The 22,280-nt window shown below is 36.8% G+C and overlaps 1 protein-coding gene across 5 annotated transcripts in view; it reads right to left on the bottom strand.

The window, feature by feature from the left end:
- Nucleotides 1-22,280, bottom strand: part of Tmem50b (transmembrane protein 50B) — a 59,295-nt gene that overhangs the window by 20,360 nt on the left and 16,655 nt on the right. For 4 of the 5 annotated variants that reach the window (XM_078044557.1, XM_078044558.1, XM_078044559.1 and 1 more), the window contains 4 exons: nucleotides 16,347-16,479; nucleotides 13,936-14,048; nucleotides 9,061-9,128; nucleotides 2,544-2,636 (listed from right to left, as the gene is read on the bottom strand). In XM_078044557.1, the coding sequence (XP_077900683.1) occupies nucleotides 2,544-2,636; nucleotides 9,061-9,128; nucleotides 13,936-14,048; nucleotides 16,347-16,445 (373 nt within the window). In that variant the 5' untranslated portion in view covers nucleotides 16,446-16,479. The remainder of the gene's footprint in view (nucleotides 1-2,543; nucleotides 2,637-9,060; nucleotides 9,129-13,935; nucleotides 14,049-16,346; nucleotides 16,480-22,280) is intronic. The other variant, XM_078044560.1, reaches the window with a different exon arrangement.

Consider the following 22,280-nt stretch of genomic DNA (forward strand, 5'->3'; position numbering starts at 1 on the left):
GAACTCTCAATTAAAACTTGTACCACATGAAAAACAAGGCATTCCAAAAATCTTTGGAATGATCAGTTGTCCTAGATCAATTAGGTTTGACATTAACAAATAATATCAATCAAAATGCACCCACTATTATGGCTAGACAAGGTTTTAGGAAAGGAAAAGATTAGAAAAACAAGAACAAGGTATAGCAGCACCAATACAAATAGATCAAGGAACACACAGAAACATGGGTTGGATTTTCACAAAGGGCCACTGAGACAATAAAAATTACATGGAAATCAGAAAGACCAGTATGGGTTCCTCAGTGGCCCTTGACTAAAGAAAAGATACAAGTAGCCCATGATCTGGTCAAATAACAATTAGCGGAAGGACATATACAACCTTCTGTATCTCCCCATAATACTCCCATTTTTGTCATCAAAAAGAAATCTGGTAAATGGAGATTATTGCAAGATTTAAGAGCCATTAATAATGAAATGGTCATTATGGGACCTGCTCAATCGGGGATTCCTCAATTGTCTGCTTTGCCAAAAACTTGGTATGTTTTAGTTATAGATATTAAAGATTGTTTTTTTTTTTTTCCAAAAGAAACTAACTTTATTTTTAGAACTACAAACACCAAACAAAACAGCTCCTCAGGAAAAAAACCCTCAGAGCCTAACTGCCACCACCGGCTTCCACAAGCCTCTCACCCACACACCAGCCTCTCAACCTCCCACAATCCTCCTGCTCTTGAGGCCGATTGGCTGGGTCGCGTGGGCGGAGCCAAAGAAGTTCCCCAATGAGCAGTTCCGTGGTCTGAAAGGGCAGAGAAACAGCCCAATGAGCAGCTCCGTGGAGGAGCCAATCAGCTAGATGTTGCTGGGGCCGCTGTGAGCCAATCATCAGCTGGCAGTCTGAAGGGCAGGGAAACAGCCCAATGAACATCACCGCAGAGGAGCCAATCAGCTAGATGTTGCTGGGGCCGCTGTGAGCCAATCAGCAGCCAGCAGCTGGAAGTTTGCTGGGGCCCCTTTGGCTGTGGCTCTCAACAATCAGTATCAATCAATGAGATTTAAGAAATACTATCAAAAGTATTCAAAGATCAGCTGTGGGTCAGGATAAAAATATGTGACCATTAGGGAAGTACAAAGAGATTCCAGAGGTAGAGAGGTCAGAGGACAAATAAATGTTCTCTGAAACCAACTCCTATATTTGGGAAGAGCCCATGAAACAGGCTCTTAGATGCTTCCAGAGAGATTAGACTCTGCTTTTTAACTCCAACCTGGATGAAAAGCTTTTGCACCTGGCACAGTCAGAATATTCAAAATGGTGATATTCAGAATGGTGATATAAAGGCACATTCTCTACATTAACTGTTTCTGCAGGAAGGGTACACATATCTTTGCTCCTACCCTTAAAAACTCCTCTTTGTAGAAACTTAAAAAGAACAGGCTTAAGTTGGAAAGAATGTCAGTAGAAAATATTGGATCCACAGCCCTTGTCTGAAATCCTGAGGGCAAGATAAGCATCAGAATTCAGAATTTTTCAGATTTAAGAACAGAAACATAAAACATGTATGTTACATAGCATACCAGTGGGTCCGAACTAGCATCCCCAAAATCAAACATATTTGAATTTGTTTTATTTTTATAATGGGGATTAAATCCAGGGTTCTTTACCACTGAGCTATATCTCAAGTTGCTCTTATTATTTTATTTTATTTACTTATCCATCCATCCATCCATCCAGTCATTCATTCATTCATTGGTACTGGGGACTGAACTCCTGGGTACTTGACCACTGAGCCACATCCCAGCCTTATTTTGTATTTTATTTAGAGACAGGGTCTCACTGAGTTGCTTAGCACCTCACCTTTGCTAAGGCTGGCTTTGAACTCTCAATCCTCCTGCCTCAGCCTCCCAAGGTGATGGGATTACAGGCGTGCACCACCATGCCTGGCCTTATTTTTAATTTGAGAAAGGATCTTGCTAAATTGCTGAGGCTGGCCTCAAACTTGTGATCATCCTGCCTCTTGTCTCTGGGTAGCTGGGATTATAGGCGTGCATCACCATGCCAGGCTTCAAATTCATTCTTGCAATAAAACATTTAAATATATTAAATGGGATAAAGACCATATTGTACTGCCTGTCATTTTAGGTCAGGTTTTCCTGTCAAACCAGTCAATGAAAAACTTGATTTTGAACATTTTATGGATTTCAGAATTGTGTAGATGAGAACTAACTACAGATCTATACTGGTTTCTCATTTTTACCAGAGTAACCCCCAGTAAATGGCCTCTAGTGGAAGAGACTGGCTGTCCAAGATAAGGAAAGGAATCAAAACTCCAGAGACGGCTGAAAGATCAGCCTTCGTCAGTGGCTGGGATTTCCTAACTGAAGCCATCCTGATGCGCAGTATAAGCTTTATTAATGACTAGCGACTCTCCATGCAGAGGAATAGCTTCCAGCTAACTCAATAATTACACTAAATTTTACTCCAGGTGGACTAAGTCCAATATGAAAGACATCTGAATTTATCCTATGAAATAAAGGAGTAATACTTACTTTGGGTAACATATGCACCAAAAAGAATCCACATGGAAGCAATTAGTGACCCAAACATCAACATGAAACCAATGAAGAGCCAAACTCGAGCACCTGTATAAATAAGAGGCTTTATGATTTTGTTCATTTTTGCAGCTCTGTAATGGCTTAAGAATACAGAACACTAGAAACACTATTTATATAATATATATTTTGTTTTTTTCCCCTTTCCCCTCACTTCCTCTTATATGTAATTTTGTATAACAATGAGGGCCTCCTTCCATTTCCATGCAATTTCCCTTCTCTCTCCCTTTCCCTCCCACCTCTCGTCCCCGTTTAATGTTAATCTTCTTCTCATGCTCTTCCTCCCTACTCTGTTCTTAGTTGTTCTCCTTATATCAAAGAAGACATTTGGCATTTGTTTTTTAGGGATTGGCTAGCTTCACTTAGCATAATCTGCTCTAATGCCATCCATTTTCCTGCAAATTCCATGATTTTGTCGTTTTTTAGTGCAGAGTAATACTCCATTGTGTATAAATGCCACATTTTTTTATCCATTCATCTATTGAAGGGCATCTAGGTTGGTTCCACAGTCTAGCTATTGTGAATTGTGCTGCTATGAACATCGATGTAGCAGTATCCCTGTAGTATGCTCTTTTTAGGTTCATTTTTGCAGCTCTGTAATGGCTTAAGAATACAGAACACTAGAAACACTAGGGAATAGACCAAGAAGGGGAATAGCTGGGTCAAATGGTGGTCCCATTCCCAGCTTTCCCAGGAATCTCCATACTGCTTTCCAAATTAGCCGCACCAATTTGCAGTCCCACCAGCAATGTACAAGTGTACCCTTTTCCCCACATCCTCGCCAGCACTTGTTGATGTTTGACTTCCTAATGGCTGCCAATCTTACTGGAGTGAGATGGTATCTTAGGGTGGTTTTGATTTGTATTTCTCTGACTGCTAGAGATGGTGAGCATTTTTTCATGTACTTGTTGATTGATTGTATGTCCTCCTGAGAAGTGTCTGTTCAGGTCCTTGGCCCATTTGTTGATTAGGTTATTTGTTTTCTTATTGTTTAATTTTTTGAGTTCTTTGTATACTCTGGATATTAGTGCTCTATCTGAAGTGTGAGGAGTAAAAATTTGTTCCCAGGATGTAGGCTCCCTATTTACCTCTCTTATTGTTTCTTTTGCTGAGAAAAAAAACTTTATAGTTTGAGTAAGTCCCATTTGTTGATTCTAGTTATTAACTCTTGTGCTATGGGTGTCCTATTAAGGAATTTGGAGCCCGACCCCACAATATGTAGATCGGAGCCAACTTTTTCTTCTATCAGACGCAGAGTCTCTGATTTGATATCAAGCTCTTTGATCCATTTTGAGTTAACTTATGAATTACCATAGATGGAGTAGAGAGAGAAGATGGGAGGGGAAGGGAGGGGAGGGGGGATAGTAGAGGATAGGAAAGGCAGCAGAACATATCAGACACTAGTATGGCAATATGTAAAAAAGTGGATGTGTAACCAACGTGATTCTGCAATCTGTATACGGGGTAAAAATGGGAGTTCATAACCCACTTGAATCAAATGTGTGAAATATGATATGTCAAGAACTATGTAATGTTTTGAACAACCAATAAAAAATAATATATATTTTGCACATATTTATATAAATCTATTATAGTAATTAACTGAAAATTAAAAATACACTCATACCAAAAAAATAAACCCCTAAAAGGGATTAAATCATACCTGGAAAGGGAAAAGAAAGAAAAGTTAATTCCTAGCTTTTCCTCTAGCTTTTCACTAGCTAGAGGAATTAGTATCTGAGAAAACTAGGCAAACTGCCTTGGTAATTAATTATTCAATTAAATTCATCTATTAAACTCTAACTGGAAAAGTATCCTGTTATATATTCATCAATATAATTGCTTTATTATAAGTATCATATGTGTACTGCAGATAGCCATCACCAGGAAGAAATGAACAAGGACCTACATGTTCTCTTTTAATCAATGATAAGCTTCTAAAAAGTACACCATCCTCAATATGGTATAAATAGCTGCTACTATTCAAACTCTTTACATCTGAGGCATCCAACCTATACCACATACTCTTGGAAAGGTCAAGGTCAGAAGTGTATCTTCAACCCTGGATTGTGCAGAATTCTAGAATCTCAATAACAAAATCATCTGAACACCAAGTGCACTCAGCACGTTTTTAAGGAAGCTGGTCAATAGTGTGTCAGACCCTGTTTCACATGCACATGACTGCCCATCATTCTGTAGAAAAGTAACAAAGTTTTGATGATATGAAAATAAAGTCTTAGCCAATTTTCATAATTGGAAACTAAATTTTCCTCAACTGCAGTTATTCTGTTACTAAGTGTATATGAATACCATATATTTAGACAACACATAGGCACATAGGAGCTGGAAATATAGCTCAGTTGGTAGAGTACTTGCCTCATGTGCACAAGACTCTGGGTTTAACCCCCAGCACCATAAAAAAACCAACAACAACAACAAAACAAAACAAACAAACAAACAAACAAAAACTCAGCATGGTTAGAATGGATGATTTTTTAAAGAAATAGACCTCTAGATGATTTAATTTTATTAGGCAAAGCAGCAGCTCTCCAGAAATATATAATTAAGTTTCATTCCTTGGAGAAAGACAACTTCCTCTAAACCATATATAATCATAGCTTTTATCTAAAAATGAATAAAAGGAACTATTTTTTAAAAACCTTGTAATTATTTTCCATCATGTCCTTTACATATACTCATACATGTTAAACTTTCTAATAGAATTAAACAAGAAAAAAAATTCTCTTGAAAAATGAGTATGCTACCAAAAGCAATATACAGAATGCAATACCCATCAAAACACTAATGACATTCTTCACAGAACTAGAAAAAACAGTCCTAAAATTCATTTGGAAGAATATAAGACCCAGAATAGCCAAAGCAATTTCAAAAAAAACAATGCTAGATATACCACAATACCTGACTTCAAACTATACTACACAACTATAGTAACAAAAATGCATGGTTCTGGCATAAAAACAGACACACTGACCATGGTACAGAATAGAAGACACAGAGACAAACCCATACATTTATAGTCATCTGATCCTTGACAAAGGTGCCAAAAACATACACTGAAAAAGAGACAGCCTTTTTAACATACGGTACTGGGGAAACTGGTTATCCATACGTAGATAAATAAAACAACTAGATCCCTATCTCTCATCCTACACAAAAGTCAACTCAAAATGGATCAAAGACCTTGGAATCAGACCATAAACTATGCAACTCCTCCTAGAAGAAAAGAGAGGATCAACACTCCAGCTTTTAAGTACAGGCAATGATTTTCTTAATAGTATCCCTTGAAGCCAAGAGTTAATAAACGGGATGGCATCAAATTAAAAAGCTTCTGTACAGCAAAGGAAACAATTAGTAATGTGAAGAAAGAACCCACAGAATGAGAGAAAATCTTTGGTAGATACTCTTCTGACAGAGATTAATATCTAGATTACATAAGAGCTCAAAGAACTTTACACCAAAAAAATCAAATAACCCAATTAATAAAGGGGCAAATGAATTAAACAAACACTTGACAAAAGAAGAAATACAAACAACCAAAAAATACATGAAAAAAATGTTCAACATCATCAGAAATTAGGGAAATGCAAATCAAAACCACCCTGAGATTTCATCTCACACCAGTTAGAATGGTTTAATCAAGAATACAAATAATAATAAACGCTGAAGAGGGTATCAAGAAAAACACTTCTGGCGCAACTGTAAAGTAGTACAAGCACTATGGAAGTCAGTATGAAGTTTCCTCAAAAAACTAAAGTATGGACTCTCCATATGACCCAGCTATACCACTCCTTAGTATTTATCCTGAAGAATTAAAGTCATTTTACTACAGTGATATGGGCATACCCATGTTTATAGCAGCACAATTCACAACAGCCGAATTATGGAACCAGCATAGATGTCCATCAACAGGTAAGTAGATAAAGAAAATGTAGTATATACACACAATGGAATTCTATTCAGTCATAAATAAAAATGAAATTATGTCATTTCCAGGAAAATGGATGGAACTAGAGACCTTCATATTAAGCAAAATAAGTAAAACTCAGAAGGTCAAGGCTTATAAGTTTTCTCTCATATGCAGAAACTAGAGTTAAAAAAAAAAAGAAAAGAAAGTTGTCGTGGATTGCCTAAAAATCAAAGGAATGTTAGTAGAGGAAAGGGACCAAGTGGTAGAAAGAAAGGAGGGAGGGGGGAAGTGCTAGGGAGTGATAGTGGACTGATTATATTGTTATATTGTGTGCATGTACAAATATGTAACAACAAATCCCATTTTATACAACTATAATGCATCAATAAAAAATGTAAAAAAAATAAGTGTGCTTTTGCTTAGCAAAAAATAAAACTATAACATTTTCCCTCTTTTGCTTTGGCTACCAGAAAGCTCAGAGTTAAGGTTAACAAACAATTAAGAACATCTATCTTGTCCCACATTTTAGGTACAAAGATTTTTCCACCTACTTTCTGTTCCTTTTTATAGCTTTATTATTTAATATTTATAGTACATTTAGTATAGTCCATTTATAGTATATTTATTATTTTGATACTTTCCTACTAATTCTTCCAGGAATTAAATAGTTTACAAATACATTTAAGTACTGTGAAAACTTGGTAGGGACTATAAAACAGTTTACCCTTAATTTTTGAAGCACTAGATAAAACTTGGTACCACATATAAACATAAATGTGAATTTTAACCCATAGAACAAAACAGTAACAATCACTAAGTGAGGGTAAAAAGTATGAACTTGGGAACTAGACATAGACCCAAAGGGAAATACAAACTCCATCTTTATTTTTCTATTAAAAAAGAGATAATATTAACCATCCATAGCAATGTCTGTGAAACATTCTTTAATGACAACAATCAAAGAGCTGGGTGCAACAGCATACACCTATAATTCCAGCTGCCTGAGAGGTTCAGGTAGGAGGATCACAAGTTAAAGGCCAGCCTGGGCAATTTAATGTGACCCTGATTCAAAGTTGGGGATGTGGCTCAGTGGTGAGGCCCCCTAGATTCAATCTCAGTAATACAAAAAAATAAAAATGACCAAATAAATTATTGTATGTTCTTCACACAACGTTTTCACTTGATAATTAATACCTGCTGCTACTTTCTTCACCCTCTCTTGCTCTTGTTTTTTTTTTTAGCTTGGCAGCACTGGGGATTGAACCCAGGACCTTATGCATGCTAGGCTAGTGCTCTACCACTGGGCTACACCCAGTCTTGTTTTTTTTTGTTGTTGTTGTTGTTGTTGTTTTTAATATTTTTTAGTTGTAGATGGACATTATACCTTTATATGTCTATTTTTATGTGGTGCCGGGGATCGAACCCAGTGCCTCACACATGCTAGGCAAGTGCTCTTCACTGAGCCACAACCTCAGCCCGTATACCTAATCTTTTTTTTTTTTTTTTTCGAGAAAGGTTCTCACCAAGTTGCCCAGGCTGAGCTCAAACTTGCAATCCTCCTGCCTCAGTCTCACAAATTGGGATTATAGGCATGTTCCACCACACCCAGCTGCCCTCCCTCATTCTTGACATTACTGCTGAGTGAATATATGCATACACACACACACACACACACACACACACAAACAAGTGTGAACATACACATCTAAAAAGTGAGTGCACAAACACACAGACACAAATGTTTGTATTGTGCACTTTCACCTTAGGTTTATCTGTCATTTATCACTATACCTTCCCTTTCCAATTTTGGCTTAGATCTCAGTAGCAATAAGGCTATAAAATCTATATCATTTAAAGTATCATGTAGAAAGAAAGCTAAGTTATTCACAGCTCCTTTATTTGGTTTGAAAAGTTATGATGCTAACTATATGACTCCATTTATATGAAAGTATAGAAAAGGCAAAAACTACAGTGTTAGAAAACAGATAAGCAGTAGCCAGGAAGTGGGGGGAAGGAGATTAACTACAAAAGAGCATGAAGATATTCATATGATTGTAGCAGTAATTATACAAACTGTAAAAATCAGCAAAGTAATTCACTTTAAATTGGTGAATTTTATGGTACATAAATTATATTCAATCAAGCTGACAAAAATAAATAAAAGATACTATATGACATTCAGCCAAAGGAACCACAGGGCTTTATCCTAGAAATAAGCACACCTTCGTGGCTTAAAGCAAGGGCTCTGGAGCCAGATAGTCAATGTTCAATCCTGGCTCCACCACATCCATGCTTTGTGATTTTGGACAAGTTATTTATTAAGTTCTCCGAGTCTTAGTTCCTTCATCTACAAATGAGGACAATAAGAGAACTTACTTCCAAGGAGTATTATGATAACTAGTGAATTAATGCTGCAAAGCACATAGGAAATCCCTAGTGTACAGTGACCGTTCTACAAGTATTTGTTTTTCTGCTGATAAGTTCCCATTTTGCTAGCATCCAGTAAATAGCTCAAAGTGCTTTTACCTGTTCTTCCTAAACAGCCGCTTTCATAGCTGTCACCTCTCACCTGAGCGTTGGACACAGCATTTATCCTAGAACACAAAATGATCCAGTGAGCTTCATGCTATTAAAATTCTCATAGGTATTTACCTATCACTTAGAAGGAAAACAGATTCTTTCCTAACTTGAGTCAGTATTTAAATAACTAAACATTTTTTAATTATTTTTTAAGATGTTAATGAACCATTATTTTCTTCATTTATTTATATGCAGTGCTGAGAATCCAACCCAGTGCCTCACACATGCTAGGCAAGCACTCTACCACTGAGCCACAGCCCCAGCCCCCTAAACACGCCTTGTAATTTAGCAAAAATCCTAGTGGACAGAAATAAGTCTTATTTTCTTCCTAAGGTCACTCAGAAAATATACTTTTTATAAGAGATTCTATCATTTATCTCCAGAGATTATAGGAAAGCAATCAATTTTCTCATTTCTTTGCCTATTTTACAGTTATACAGGAATGATTCAGGTTAGTTATCCCATCTTAGGGTTCTCATTATAAACAAGTGTTAAAACAGGGGTTGTGAGTGTAGCTCAGTTGTAGAACATGTACTTAGCACATGTAAGGGCCTGGGTTCAATCCCAATATCATAAAAGAAAAGGGGAAAAAAAGAGTTAAACAGTTTCACTTTGTGCTAAAATTTAAGTGATTTTCTCTGATCCATTTCTTAAAATGATAGGAATCTTAGGGCACATATAATAAACAGGATACTTGATTCAGCTTCAATTTCCTTGTTTCAGTAAGGTGCATTAAGAAGACAGGAACTGTCTTCTCTTAGCAGTGTGAAGAAATATTAGAACAGTTTTGTTTTCCATAATATAACCTTTCTTTAAAATTCCTGACAGAATAAGAAAATTATATAATCTTTATGTTTAATATATGTTTAAATTGTTAGAAGACATTGTGAAACTCTTTTATGAAGTGAAATAACCATTAAACCTCAAAGTGATTTATCAAAAAGAAAAGCCACAGACCAATATTATTTGAGGTCAATCCTGCCCTCACCCAAAATATGAGTACATGCAGTCAGAAAGCACATTTTTGAAAATTACCCTCCATGGTAAAAGTTCAATGTATAGATATACAACACATTTCATTAAATCTAAGATGCCATCAATATTGCCAAGAAAAATAATATTATCATTACTATTAAGATAATAAAACATGAAGAAATATAACTTGGTAACTAAAAAAAAATTTAACAAATACAAGGAGAAAAACCACATGATAATCTTTATAGATGATAAAAAGATATCTATTCAACACTCATTCTTGGTTTTAAAAAAAAAAACCTTAATTAACATTGAAAGCAGTTCTAAGAGGAAAATTCATTGCTTGGAGTTCATTCCTTAAAAAAAGAAAAAACCAACAAATAAATGATCTCATACTTCATCTCAAAATCCTAGAAAAAGAAGAGCAAAACAACAGCAAAAGAAGTAGAAGGCAAGAAATAATTAAAATCAGAGCTGAAATTAATGAAATCGAAACAAAAGACACAATTGAAAAAATTGACAAAACTAAAAGTTGGTTCTTTGAAAAAATAAATAAAATCGACAGACCCTTAGCCATGCTAACGAAGAGAAGAAGAGAGAGAACCCAAATTACTAGCATACGGGATGAAAAAGGCAATATCACAACAGACACTTCAGAAATACAGAAGATAATCAGAAATTATTTTGAATCCTTATACTCCAATAAAATAGAAGATAGTGAAGGCATAGATAAATTTCTTAAGTCTTATGATCTGCCCAGATTGAGTCAGGAGGATATAGACAACCTAAACAGACCAATAACAATAGAGGAAATAGAAGAAACCATCAAAAGACTACCAACTAAGAAAAGCCCAGGACCGGATGGGTATACAGCAGAGTTTTACAAAACCTTTAAAGAGGAACTAACACCAATACTTTTCAAGCTATTTCAGGAAATAGAAAAAGAGGGAGAACTTCCAAAGACATTCTACGAGGCCAACATCACCCTGATTCCGAAACCAGACAAAGACACTTCAAAGAAAGAAAACTACAGACCAATATCTCTAATGAACCTAGACGCAAAAATCCTCAATAAAATTCTGGCGAATCGGATTCAAATACATATCAAAAAAATTATACACCATGATCAAGTAGGATTCATCCCTGGGATGCAAGGCTGGTTCAATATACGGAAATCAATAAATGTTATTCACCACATCAATAGACTTAAAAATAAGAACTATATGATCATCTCGATAGATGCAGAAAAAGCATTCGACAAAGTACAGCATCCCTTTATGTTCAAAACTCTAGAAAAATTAGGGATAACTGGATCATACCTCAACATTGTAAAAGCAATCTATGATAAGCCACAGGCCAGCATCATTCTGAATGGAGAAAAATTGAAGGCATTCCCTCTAAGATCTGGTACAAGACAGGGATGCCCTCTCTCACCACTTCTGTTCAACATAGTCCTTGAAACACTGGCCAGAGCAATTAGACGAAAGAAATTAAAGGCATAAAAATAGGAAAAGAAGAACTTAAATTATCACTATTTGCAGATGATATGATTCTATACCTAGCAGACCCAAAAGGGTCTACAAAGAAACTATTAGAGCTAATAAATGAATTCAGCAAAGTGGCAGGATATAAGATCAACACGCATAAATCAAATGCATTCCTGTATATCAGCAACAAATCCTCTGAAACGGAAATGAGGACAACTACTCCATTCACAATATCCCCCAAAAAAATAAAATACTTGGGAATCAACCTAACAAAAGAGGTGAAAGACTTATACAATGAAAATTACAGAACTCTAAAGAGAGATATAGAAGACCTTAGAAGATGGAAAAATATACCCTGTTCATGGATAGGCAGAACTAACATCATCAAAATGGTGATATTACGAAAAGTTCTCTATAAGTTCAATGCAGTGCCAATCAAAATCCCAACAGCATTTCTTGTAGAAATAGATAAAACAATCATGAAATTCATATGGAATAATAAAAGACCCAGAATAGCAAAAACAATGCTAAGCAGGAAGTGTGAATCAGGCGGTACAGCGATACCAGACTTCAAACTATACTACAGAACAATAGTAACAAAAACAGCATGGTACTGGTACCAAAACAGGCGGGTGGACCAATGGTACAGAATAGAGGACACAGTAACCAATCCACAAAACTACAACTATCTTATATTTGATAAAGGGGCTAAAAGCATGCAATGGAGGAAGGATAGCATCTTCAACAAATGGTGCTGGGAAAACTGGAAATCCATTTGCATCAAAATGAATCTGAATCCCTATCTCTCGCCATGCACAAAAGTTAACTCAAAATGGATCAAGGAGCTTGATATTAAATCAGAGACACAGCGTCTGATAGAAGAAAAAGTTGGTTATGATCTACATACTGTGGGGTCGAATTCCAATTTCCTCAATAGGACACCCATATCGCAAGAGTTAACAACTAGAATCAACAAATGGGACTTACTCAAACTATAAAGTTTTTTCTCAGCAAAAGAAACAATAAGAGAGATAAACAGGGAGCCTACATCCTGGGAACAAATCTTTACTCCTCACACTTCAGATAGAGCACTAATATCCAGAGTATACAAAGAACTCAAAAAATTAAACAATAAGATAACAAATAACCCAATCAATAAATGGGCCAAGGACCTGAACAGACACTTCTCAGAGGAGGACATACAATCAATCAATAAGTACATGAAAAAATGCTCACCATCTCTAGCAGTCAGAGAAATGCAAATCAAAACCACCCTAAGATACCATCTCACTCCAGTAAGATTGGCAGCCATTAGGAAGTCAAACAACAACAAGTGCTGGAGAGGATGTGGGGAAAAGGGCACACTTGTTCATTGTTGGTGGGACTGCAAATTGGTGCAGCCAATTTGGAAAGCAGTATGGAGATTTCTTGGAAAGCTGGGAATGGAACCACCATTTGACCCAGCTATTCCCCTTCTCGGTCTATTCCCTAAAGACCTAATAAGAGCATGCTACAGGGACACTGCTACATCGATGTTCATAGCAGCACAATTCACCATAGCAAGATTGTGGAACCAACCTAGATGCCCTTCAATAGATGAATGGATAAAAAAAATGTGGCATTTATACACAATGGAGTATTACTCTGCATTAAAAAATGACAAAATCATAGAATTTGGAGGGAAATGGATGGCATTAGAGCAGATTATGCTAAGTGAAGCTAATCTATCTTTAGCCAAATGACTCCTCTGATATAAGGGGAGTAACCAAGGACAGGGTAGGGACGAAGAGCTTGGGAAGAAGATTAACATTAAACAGGGATGAGAGGTGGGAGGGAAAGGGAGTGAGAAGGGAAATCGCATGGAAATGGAAGGTGATCCTCAGGGTTATACAAAATTACATATAAGAGGAAAGGAGGGGTAAGACAAGATAATACAAGTGGAAGAAATGATTTACAGTAGAGGGGGTAGAGAGAGAAGAGGGGAGGGGAGGGGGGATAGTAGAGAACAGGACAGACAGCAGAATACATCAGACATTAGAAAGGCAATATGTAAATCAATGGAAGGGTAACTGATGTGATACAACAATCTGTATCCGGGTTTAAATTGGGAGTTCACAACCCACTTGAATCAAACTGTGAAATATGATGTATTAAGAACTATGTAATGTTTTGAACGACCAACAATAAAAAAATTAAAATTAAAATTAAAAAAAAAACCTTAATTAAAGGGAAACTTAAATTTATCATGTCAGAGAACACTCCATCAATAAAATTTAAGTTATTAAAAAAAGCAGTAAACGTTAAGAAGAAAATATTTTTTAAAAAATAATCTTGAATTGAGAATTACCTTTATACTTACATGAAGAAAGCCAATGTGGAAAATACACCACATGTGTGAAAAGCATGGTTCAACTGTTCTGGCTTTGGATACACCACAGCTGCGTCAATCATGATCCACCAACCTGTGAAAAACTTAAGAGTCCAAGACATTAAAACACAAAAAGTCTTGCTTAGTACAATATTTGCTCTTTAAAACTCCTTTTCCCTACAGATCATATAAATGAGACAAAACATTTCTACTTTTCAGTTGTGGATGCTGAAATATAAAAGTAAGAATCCCGTGTTTACTTGTTCTTTATAGCAGATGAACTGAACCTATCTAATAAATCTGAATAAGATTCTAAAGTTCTGCTCTCAGCACTAGATTAAAAAATTTATTTGGGAATGGCTTCTCTGTTTCTTCTACCACAATTACATGTAAGCTCTTTTACCTAACCAACATAACCAACTTCCTGATTATCTGATGTTTCTTTTCTCTATAGAACATTCCTTTTTAATATCCTCAAATTTTAACATTCCTCATTTGCTCCCACAAATGAGTTGTGCCAAGAGTCAGTTGTCATATCTCAAACAAGACCGCAATTGTTTAATTTATGTTATTTAGCTAAACACTACATAACTGTGTGAGCTAAGCTGAACAGACCTAGTTCAATAAGCTGCTAAAGAATTTTTTTCTTAATTTATTTTTTTTAGTTGTAGTTGGGCACAATACCTTTATTTCACTTATTTATTTTTTATGTAGCGCTGAGGATCGAACCCAGGGTCTCGTGCGTGCGAGGCAAGCACTATACCACTGAGCCACAACTGCAGCCCCTGAAGAATTTCTTACACAAATTGAGTATATGATTTTCTAAACTCCTGACATGATAAATTATGTAACCTTAATGTATAGTAAATTTTTAAAAATTATTAAAAGACATCCATGAAAAGCTTCCAAACGCTTATGAAGTAAAATTCCTAATAAACCTGAAAAAGATTTTTTTTAAATATTTATTTTTTAGAATTAGGTGGACACAATATCTTTATTTTATTCTTATGTGGTGTTGAGGATGGAACCCAGTGCCCCACGCATGCCAGGCAAGCGCATTGCCACTTGAGCCACATCCCGAGCCCCAAGGATTTTTTTTAATATGTATATATATATATTTTTTTAAAGTGTAATTGGACACAATACCTTTATTTATTTATTTTTATGTGGTGCTGAGGATCAAACCCAGGGCCCTGCACTTGCTAGGTGAGCACTCTACCGCTGAGCCACAACCCCAGCCACTGAAAAGGATTTAATGAGAAAGAAAAGCCAGTCCTAACCTCCCAAAAATATTAGCCAACACAGTTAAAGAGCACATTGACAAAAATAAAAAACAACTGGGATGGTGGCATGTCTGTAATCCCAGCAATTAAGGAGGCTAAGGCAGGAGGATCTGAGGTTAAGGTTTGAGAAAAGGCTCAGCAACTTAGCAAGACACAGTCTCTTAAAAAAAAAAAAAAAAGACTGAGGATGTGGCTCAGTGTCAGTGGTAAAACGCACCTCTAGGCTCTACCTCAGTACAAAAACTTATAAACATCTAAAAGAATTCTGCATGCAGATTTCCTCACAATTATCTTTAGTTTCTACTCCACCTTAATTGATTTGATCTGGTTTGGATATTTATGGACTTTGAAAGAACCGTATGATGAAAGAGATGAATCTTAAAAATGTAAAACACTAAAATTTATTTCAAAAATAAATGCTTGGGAGGCAGGGCATGGTTGATAAAACTATAAAGTAAGATTGGTTGTGATTTGTTTCTGTTTTGTTTTTTGAAGATATATGATAGGTATATGGGGAGGGGTGGGAAGCTCTTTATACCATCTCTATTTTTGCTTATATTCTTCACATTTTCAATAACAAAATGTTTAAAAAAAAAAGAAAAAGAAAAAGAAAAAAAGAAAGAAAGAAAAAAAATGAAGAGAAAGAAAATTAAGCAATAGTTTCCTCCACACACGTCTTCCTCTTCCAGCCCTCAGCACTATAGCTGAGGTGTAAACAGAGAACCCAGTGCTTCCCCAGAGCAGCCGCTGGGTTTCAGGTCTGGTAGCCAGAGGACTTTACAGATGTCTGTAAATCCCAACAACTGGGTTACATCAAATTCTGAGTCTGAGGACGGTAACATATATATTGTATCATTATGTTAAAAATGTTACTGCCTATAATAATACATGTATTAATACTAAAACTGAAGAAAAGATCCTAAATTTAACAAATTTATGAAGTAAAATAGACCTAGGGCCTACCACACTCTGTAACAGTATCTAGAATCCTGATAATTAGCTTTACAAACAATGAAATAAAATAGCTCTGGAAATGTACTTACAGTTCAAAGGAACTAACATTAATTTCCAGAGCAAAACATGAAGCATAAATGTCACCAATCAGGCTCTCTCACTTACCAATATTCCTGCGACTACAGAAGCCACGGCATTTCTTCTCTCACTCCAGTCAATACATTCACATTCTGGCCATCGGAAATTATCTAGGAAGCCTGCCATTCTTAGTCTTCAAGCATGGGTTTTTCATTAAATTCTGTATCATACAAAAAAAATAACTTATGGAAATGTTAAGAAGTAAAATATCTTATTCCTTTCTTAACGCTTTAAGCATAAATTGACTTTAGAGCATATTCTACTATAATAAGAAAAAAAATCAGTACTTCAAAAGGATGTGCATTAAGATGTACATAGGATTGTGCTTCAACACAAGGGGGAGCTCACTATTTGCTAAATGGCACTAATGTTTTAACACCTCCCTGTAAGGGGTGGGGGAGCAGCTCAAAGCTAGATCATCATGCAAGTTCAAGAAGTTCAAGGTGCCACCTGACACATGCCTATAATCCCAGCAGCTCAAGAGACTAGGCAGGAGGATCATGAGTTGAAAGCCACATTCAGCAACTTGGTGAGGTCCTACTAAACTCATTGAGACCCTGTCTCTAAATAAAATACAAAAATGGGCTGGGGATGTAGCTCAGTGATTGAGTGCCCCTGGGTTCAACCCCAGTACCAAAAAATAAAGCAAGGCTATTGGTTCAGGTTTGATCCCAACACACACACACACACACACACACACACAAAAAAAAAAAAAAAAAAAACACCTGACCTATCAGTAAATCTGTAAATTTTCTGACACTTCTCCAATAGAGAGGTAGATCTATGCCCCACCCCTTAATCTGCATATAAACAATAAAGACCAGTTGACCAGGCCTGCCATAGTGGTACACACCTATAATCTCAGCTACTGGGGAGGGTGAGGCAGGAGGATTACAAATTGTAAACCAAGATGGGAAACTTAGCAAGACCATGTCTTTAAATTAAAAATAAAAAGGGCAAAGGGCCAGGCATGGTGGCATATACCTGCATCCTAGCAACTCTAGAGGCTGAGGCAGGAGGATATCAAGTTCAAAACTAGCCTCAGCAACTTGGCAAAGCCTAGAAGAACTTATTGAGTCCCTGCCTCAAAATAAAAAATTTTAAAAAGTGGGCAAGGGATGTGACTCAGTGGTTAAGTACTCCTGGGTTCAGTACCAAACTAAATAAATAAACAGGACTAAGTGCTCAGTGATAGAGCACTTGCCTAGAATGTAGTATGGCCCTGGGTTAAATGTCAAGTATGGGGGTGAGGGGCCAGTTAACCAAATAAAGGAAGTGATGCTAAGTACCTTCTGCCACTGTAACTTCCAAGATTAGATACAGAAAGCACTCCAGCTTCTACATGATTCTCTGGAACACCAGTGTGAGAGCCCTGAGTCATTGTGTACAACCTTCAAGGCTCCTATGCTGCAGTTGAGACCAGGTGTAGGTGTGCTGGCCAACAGTTCCAGCTGAAGTCTCAGACAACAGCTAACATGGACTGCCTTAATGTGTAAGACGCCTTCAGGTATCCTAGCTATAGCATCACCCAAACTCTGAGCCTTCCCAGATGAGCTGCCAGTTACAGCAAATGGATGCATAATCATCTTGGCTATGATCTTCCCAGATTCCTGACCCAAAGAATCTGAGAAGCATAACAAAATGTCTGCTTTAAGCCCATAGATTTCAGAGTTAATTTACAATGCAATAGATAACAAAGGAAAGAGATAATATGAATAGTATCATTAGAGCGTAACATACTGTGGGAATTTTAAAAACAGATTATATTCAAATAGGTGATTCAGAGCCACCAAAAATTCTAAAAAGAAAAAAAAATTGTAATAGAGCTTGAACCCAGGGGTGTTACCACTGAGCAACACCCCCATTCCTTAGAATTTTTTATTTTTAGACAGGGTCTTGCCAAGTTCCCCAAGATGGCCTCAAACTTATCATTCTCCTGCCTCAGCTTCTCAAATAGCTGAGGTTCTAGGTGCGTGCCAGCAGGGATTTGACCTTGACAGAAAGAAAACACAATGAGTAGGACACAGTTTTATATAACTTTCCCCTTGAGGAAGGCCATGACTCCCACTCCTAGCCCAGGGAGTTAACTGTGGTGCAGTGGCAATCTTATTGGCTTCAGATGTCAGAGGATGGAGTACACCAGAGCAGCAGGAAATAGTCGGGCAAAACCTTCGAAAGAAACAGGTCAGAAGAGAGAACTCTACATACTTTAATATAAATTCCTTTTACTTCCTAGCTAACACCTGAACAGCAGATGCACGGAGGAGCCTGCAAGGAATCCAACAGGAAATTACAAAAAAAAAAAAAAAAACACTAAATGGCTAAAAAAACTAAAAGGAGATTCCAGCTACTGCTCACTACAAACTCCATTTTGGAGTCTGAATCTCCACCAAGTGAGAGGGAATTAGTAAACACTCTGGGATTTCCAGATAAATCCTGACAAAGTACAAAATCAAGATTCCACAATTTCAAGCTGATGAGTCAATATTTTAAGTACCTGTTACAACAAAAAGCACTATGGATACATGAGATCAAGATATTCTGCAGACATATTAATGAAGTGTTAATAAAGAATTAAATATTAACTGACTAAGCAAGTACAAGGAAGGTCACCCTGAATTTAAGATAATAACTGAAGGTTAAAACAAAATGAAGGGCTGGGGCTGTAGTTAGTTCAGTGCTAGACCTCTTGCCCAGCATGTGTGAGGCACTGGGTTCGATTCTTAGCATGGCATAGGAATAAATAAAATAAAAGTCTATCAAAACCTAAAAAAAAAAAAAAAAAAAAATGTTAAATTCATTTTCTCTTATTAACCTATTATAAATAGTTCTAAAAGCAGGAAATATATAGCTATTTCCACATCTGATTTATTAAATAAGCCACAGTCTCCTCCTCCCTCCAGGGCTTAAGCTGGATGGACATTTATGGAGGGGGGCAAAGGAACAGCAAAACAAACTTATGCAAATAGCTATGAAGGAAATGGCACAGAATCCTCAGAGAGAATAAAAGGAAGACCTATTTTAAAATGGGAGGTCAAGGAGAGCCTTTCTGAAGAGTTGAAATTTGCTAAAACTTAAAAACCTACTGAAATTTGAAAGCTGAGTAAAGTTAATCAGATTAAGGAGATGCAAAACAAGGAGAGCTCTGGTTCTAGCAAGGAAGGATTAGTTGATTCCAAAGAGAGTCATGATAAGTGAAGTAAGTTAGTGGAGCAAGTAGCTTGGAATAAAATTAGAGAAAGATAAGCACCAGATTCCATTAAAGATTAATATGAATCTCATCAAGGATTTGGGGTTTCATCGGGTGTAAAGGGGAAATTAACTGAATAACGTCAAGGAGAAGAGGATTAAGACAAAGAGCCTAGGCACTACAGTAAGCAATTAGGAGGGGAAAAGGCTACTGTACTAACAACACTCTAAACTGGGAAGATCAACCTCCATGAGGGTTTTATCACTGATGCTTACCAAAAGATAAAACCTATTTTGTGACACAGTTTTGATTTAAGAAAAACTGGCAATACTAACCTAGTTCCCTGCCTTCAAGAAGAAACATGTATACAACATTTAGTATAAAATAATAGACCTTAGGAACTTAATGAAAGCAAAGAGTACTTAAATAAAATTTACATGTTCAATAATAGATCAAATGTTCAGGGCTAGGGTTGTGGCTCAGTGGTAGAACACTTGCCTAGAATGTGTGAGGCACTGGGTTCAATCCTCAGCACCGCATGTAAATAAAATAAAGGTCCATTGACAATTAAAAAAATATTTTAAAAAAAAATTTAAATAGTTTACTTAATGTAGGCTTAAAATTTGTTTTAGAAAAGACTTAATAAGGGACTGAACTGTAGATCAGTAGCAGAGTGCTTGCCTAGCATGTATGAGGCACTGGTTTGATCCTCAGCACCACATAAAAAATAAATTAATAAACAAGATATAGTGTGTCCCTCTACAACTAAATAAATATTAAGAAAAAAAAAAGAGGCTGGGGTTGTGGCTCAACAGTAGAATGCTCGCCTAGCATGTGAAGGCGCTGGGTTCCATCCTTAACACCACATAAAAATAAATAAATAAAATCAAGATACTGTGTCCAACTACAATTAAAATAAACAAAATAAAGATAACATTTAGGGGCTGGGATTGTAGCTCAGTGGTAGACCGCTCCCCTCGCACGAGCAGACCCTGGGTTCAATCCTCAGCACCACATAAAAATAAATAAGTCTAATAAAGGTACTGTATCCAACTACAACTAAAAATACATTTAATAATATAAGGGTGGTAATGAATGATATTGAGAAAAAGATCATAAAAATGAAATTCATTTTCAATATATGAATCTATTATAAGTAGTTCTAAAAGCAGGAAATATATAGCTATCTATTGCATTATTTTCTTTTTAGGAAAAAAATTAATAGTATTTATATATAAACACACAAACATATATATGTGTAAACACTGGGAAAATAAGGAAGGATAAACACCAGTACTTTCATGTTATTATATAAGTGACTGATAGGATCAGTGTTTCTTTTGCTTTTTATTTGCATATTTTTGAACTTTGCTATGCTAAACATGAATTATATTTTTTGGGGGAGGGGAGGGTACCAGGGATTGAATTCAGGGGCACTCGGCCACTGAGCCACATCCCCAGCCCTATTTTGTATTTTATTTAGAGACAGGGTCTTACTGAGTTGCTTGGGGCCTTGTTTTTGCTGAGGCTGGCTTTGAACTTGTGACCCTCCTGCCTCAGCCTCCAGAGCCGCTGAGATTATAGGTGTGTGACAGAGCACCCGGCTAATGAATTATGTTTTTTAAAAAATACAAAGTTTTTTTTTTGTTGTTTGTTTGTTTGTTTGTTTTTTAAAGAGAGAGTGAGAGAGGAGAGAGAGGGAGAGAGAGAGAATTTTTAATATTTATTTTTTAGTTCTCGGCAGACACAACATCTTTGTTGGTATGTGGTGCTGAGGATCGAACCCGGGCCGCACGCATGCCAGGAGAGCGCGCTACCGCTTGAGCCACATCCCCAGCCCAAAAATACAAAGTTTTTAAAAGTTACCATAATTAACACAATGAACTAGGTGATTCTTCTCATCTGCAACCTGCCCAGAAGCCTCCCGTATGGCATAATACATCTACAATTGCTTTTTATAAACTTAAAAAGACTTTTATAGATCAAGGAAATTCTTTGTATGCTCTCTCACAAAACTGACTCTGACCAATCAAAAAAGAAATTATTGAACTGGATCAGTGGTTGCTATCTTAAAAAGATCCAAACTACCTTGAAAGGCCCAAAGGCCCATGTGTCGAAAACTTGGTCCCCAGAATTTAGCACTACTGGGAAGTGGTAAAACTTTTAGGAGGCAGTGACAGGAAGTTAGGTCATTGGGAGGGGCATGCCCATGAAGGGGTTAGTGGAACCCCAGCTCTTCCAGTCTCTCTTTTGTCTCCTGGCTACCATGAAGTGAACAGCCTCCTCCACTACCCACAACCACCATGATATACTTTGCTGCCACAGGCCCAAAGCAACAGGGCCAAGCAACCATGAACTGGAATCTCTGAAACTATGAGTCAAAATAAAACTTTCTTAAGTGATTATCTCAGGTTATTTTGTCAAGGTGATGGAAAGCTGACTCAAGTCTTATAATACATTAGACAGTAACTATTTCTATTTGTCAAGAGCCATCTTGGGCTATGTGTGGACCAAACCCACATCATAGCCAGTGAATAGGAAAACCTGGTATCTGGGAACCTCCAGTGACAATCCTGCTGGTTAAGACCACCCAGATACATGTGAATTTCCATTCAGCTCTGTCAGGTCCCACACAGCACCCCAGATAGGGTGACATGCTGTAGCCACACAGCCTCTCAGAGATGGGTGTGGCCTGCCAAGATACCAACCAACCTGTTGACTGCAATACATCATGAAGCAAGACTACACCCCTGAAACCTTATCCCTGCCTT

The sequence above is a fragment of the Ictidomys tridecemlineatus genome, chromosome 3 (genome assembly GCF_052094955.1).
Source record: "Ictidomys tridecemlineatus isolate mIctTri1 chromosome 3, mIctTri1.hap1, whole genome shotgun sequence".
NCBI classification, from domain to species: Eukaryota; Metazoa; Chordata; class Mammalia; order Rodentia; family Sciuridae; genus Ictidomys; species Ictidomys tridecemlineatus.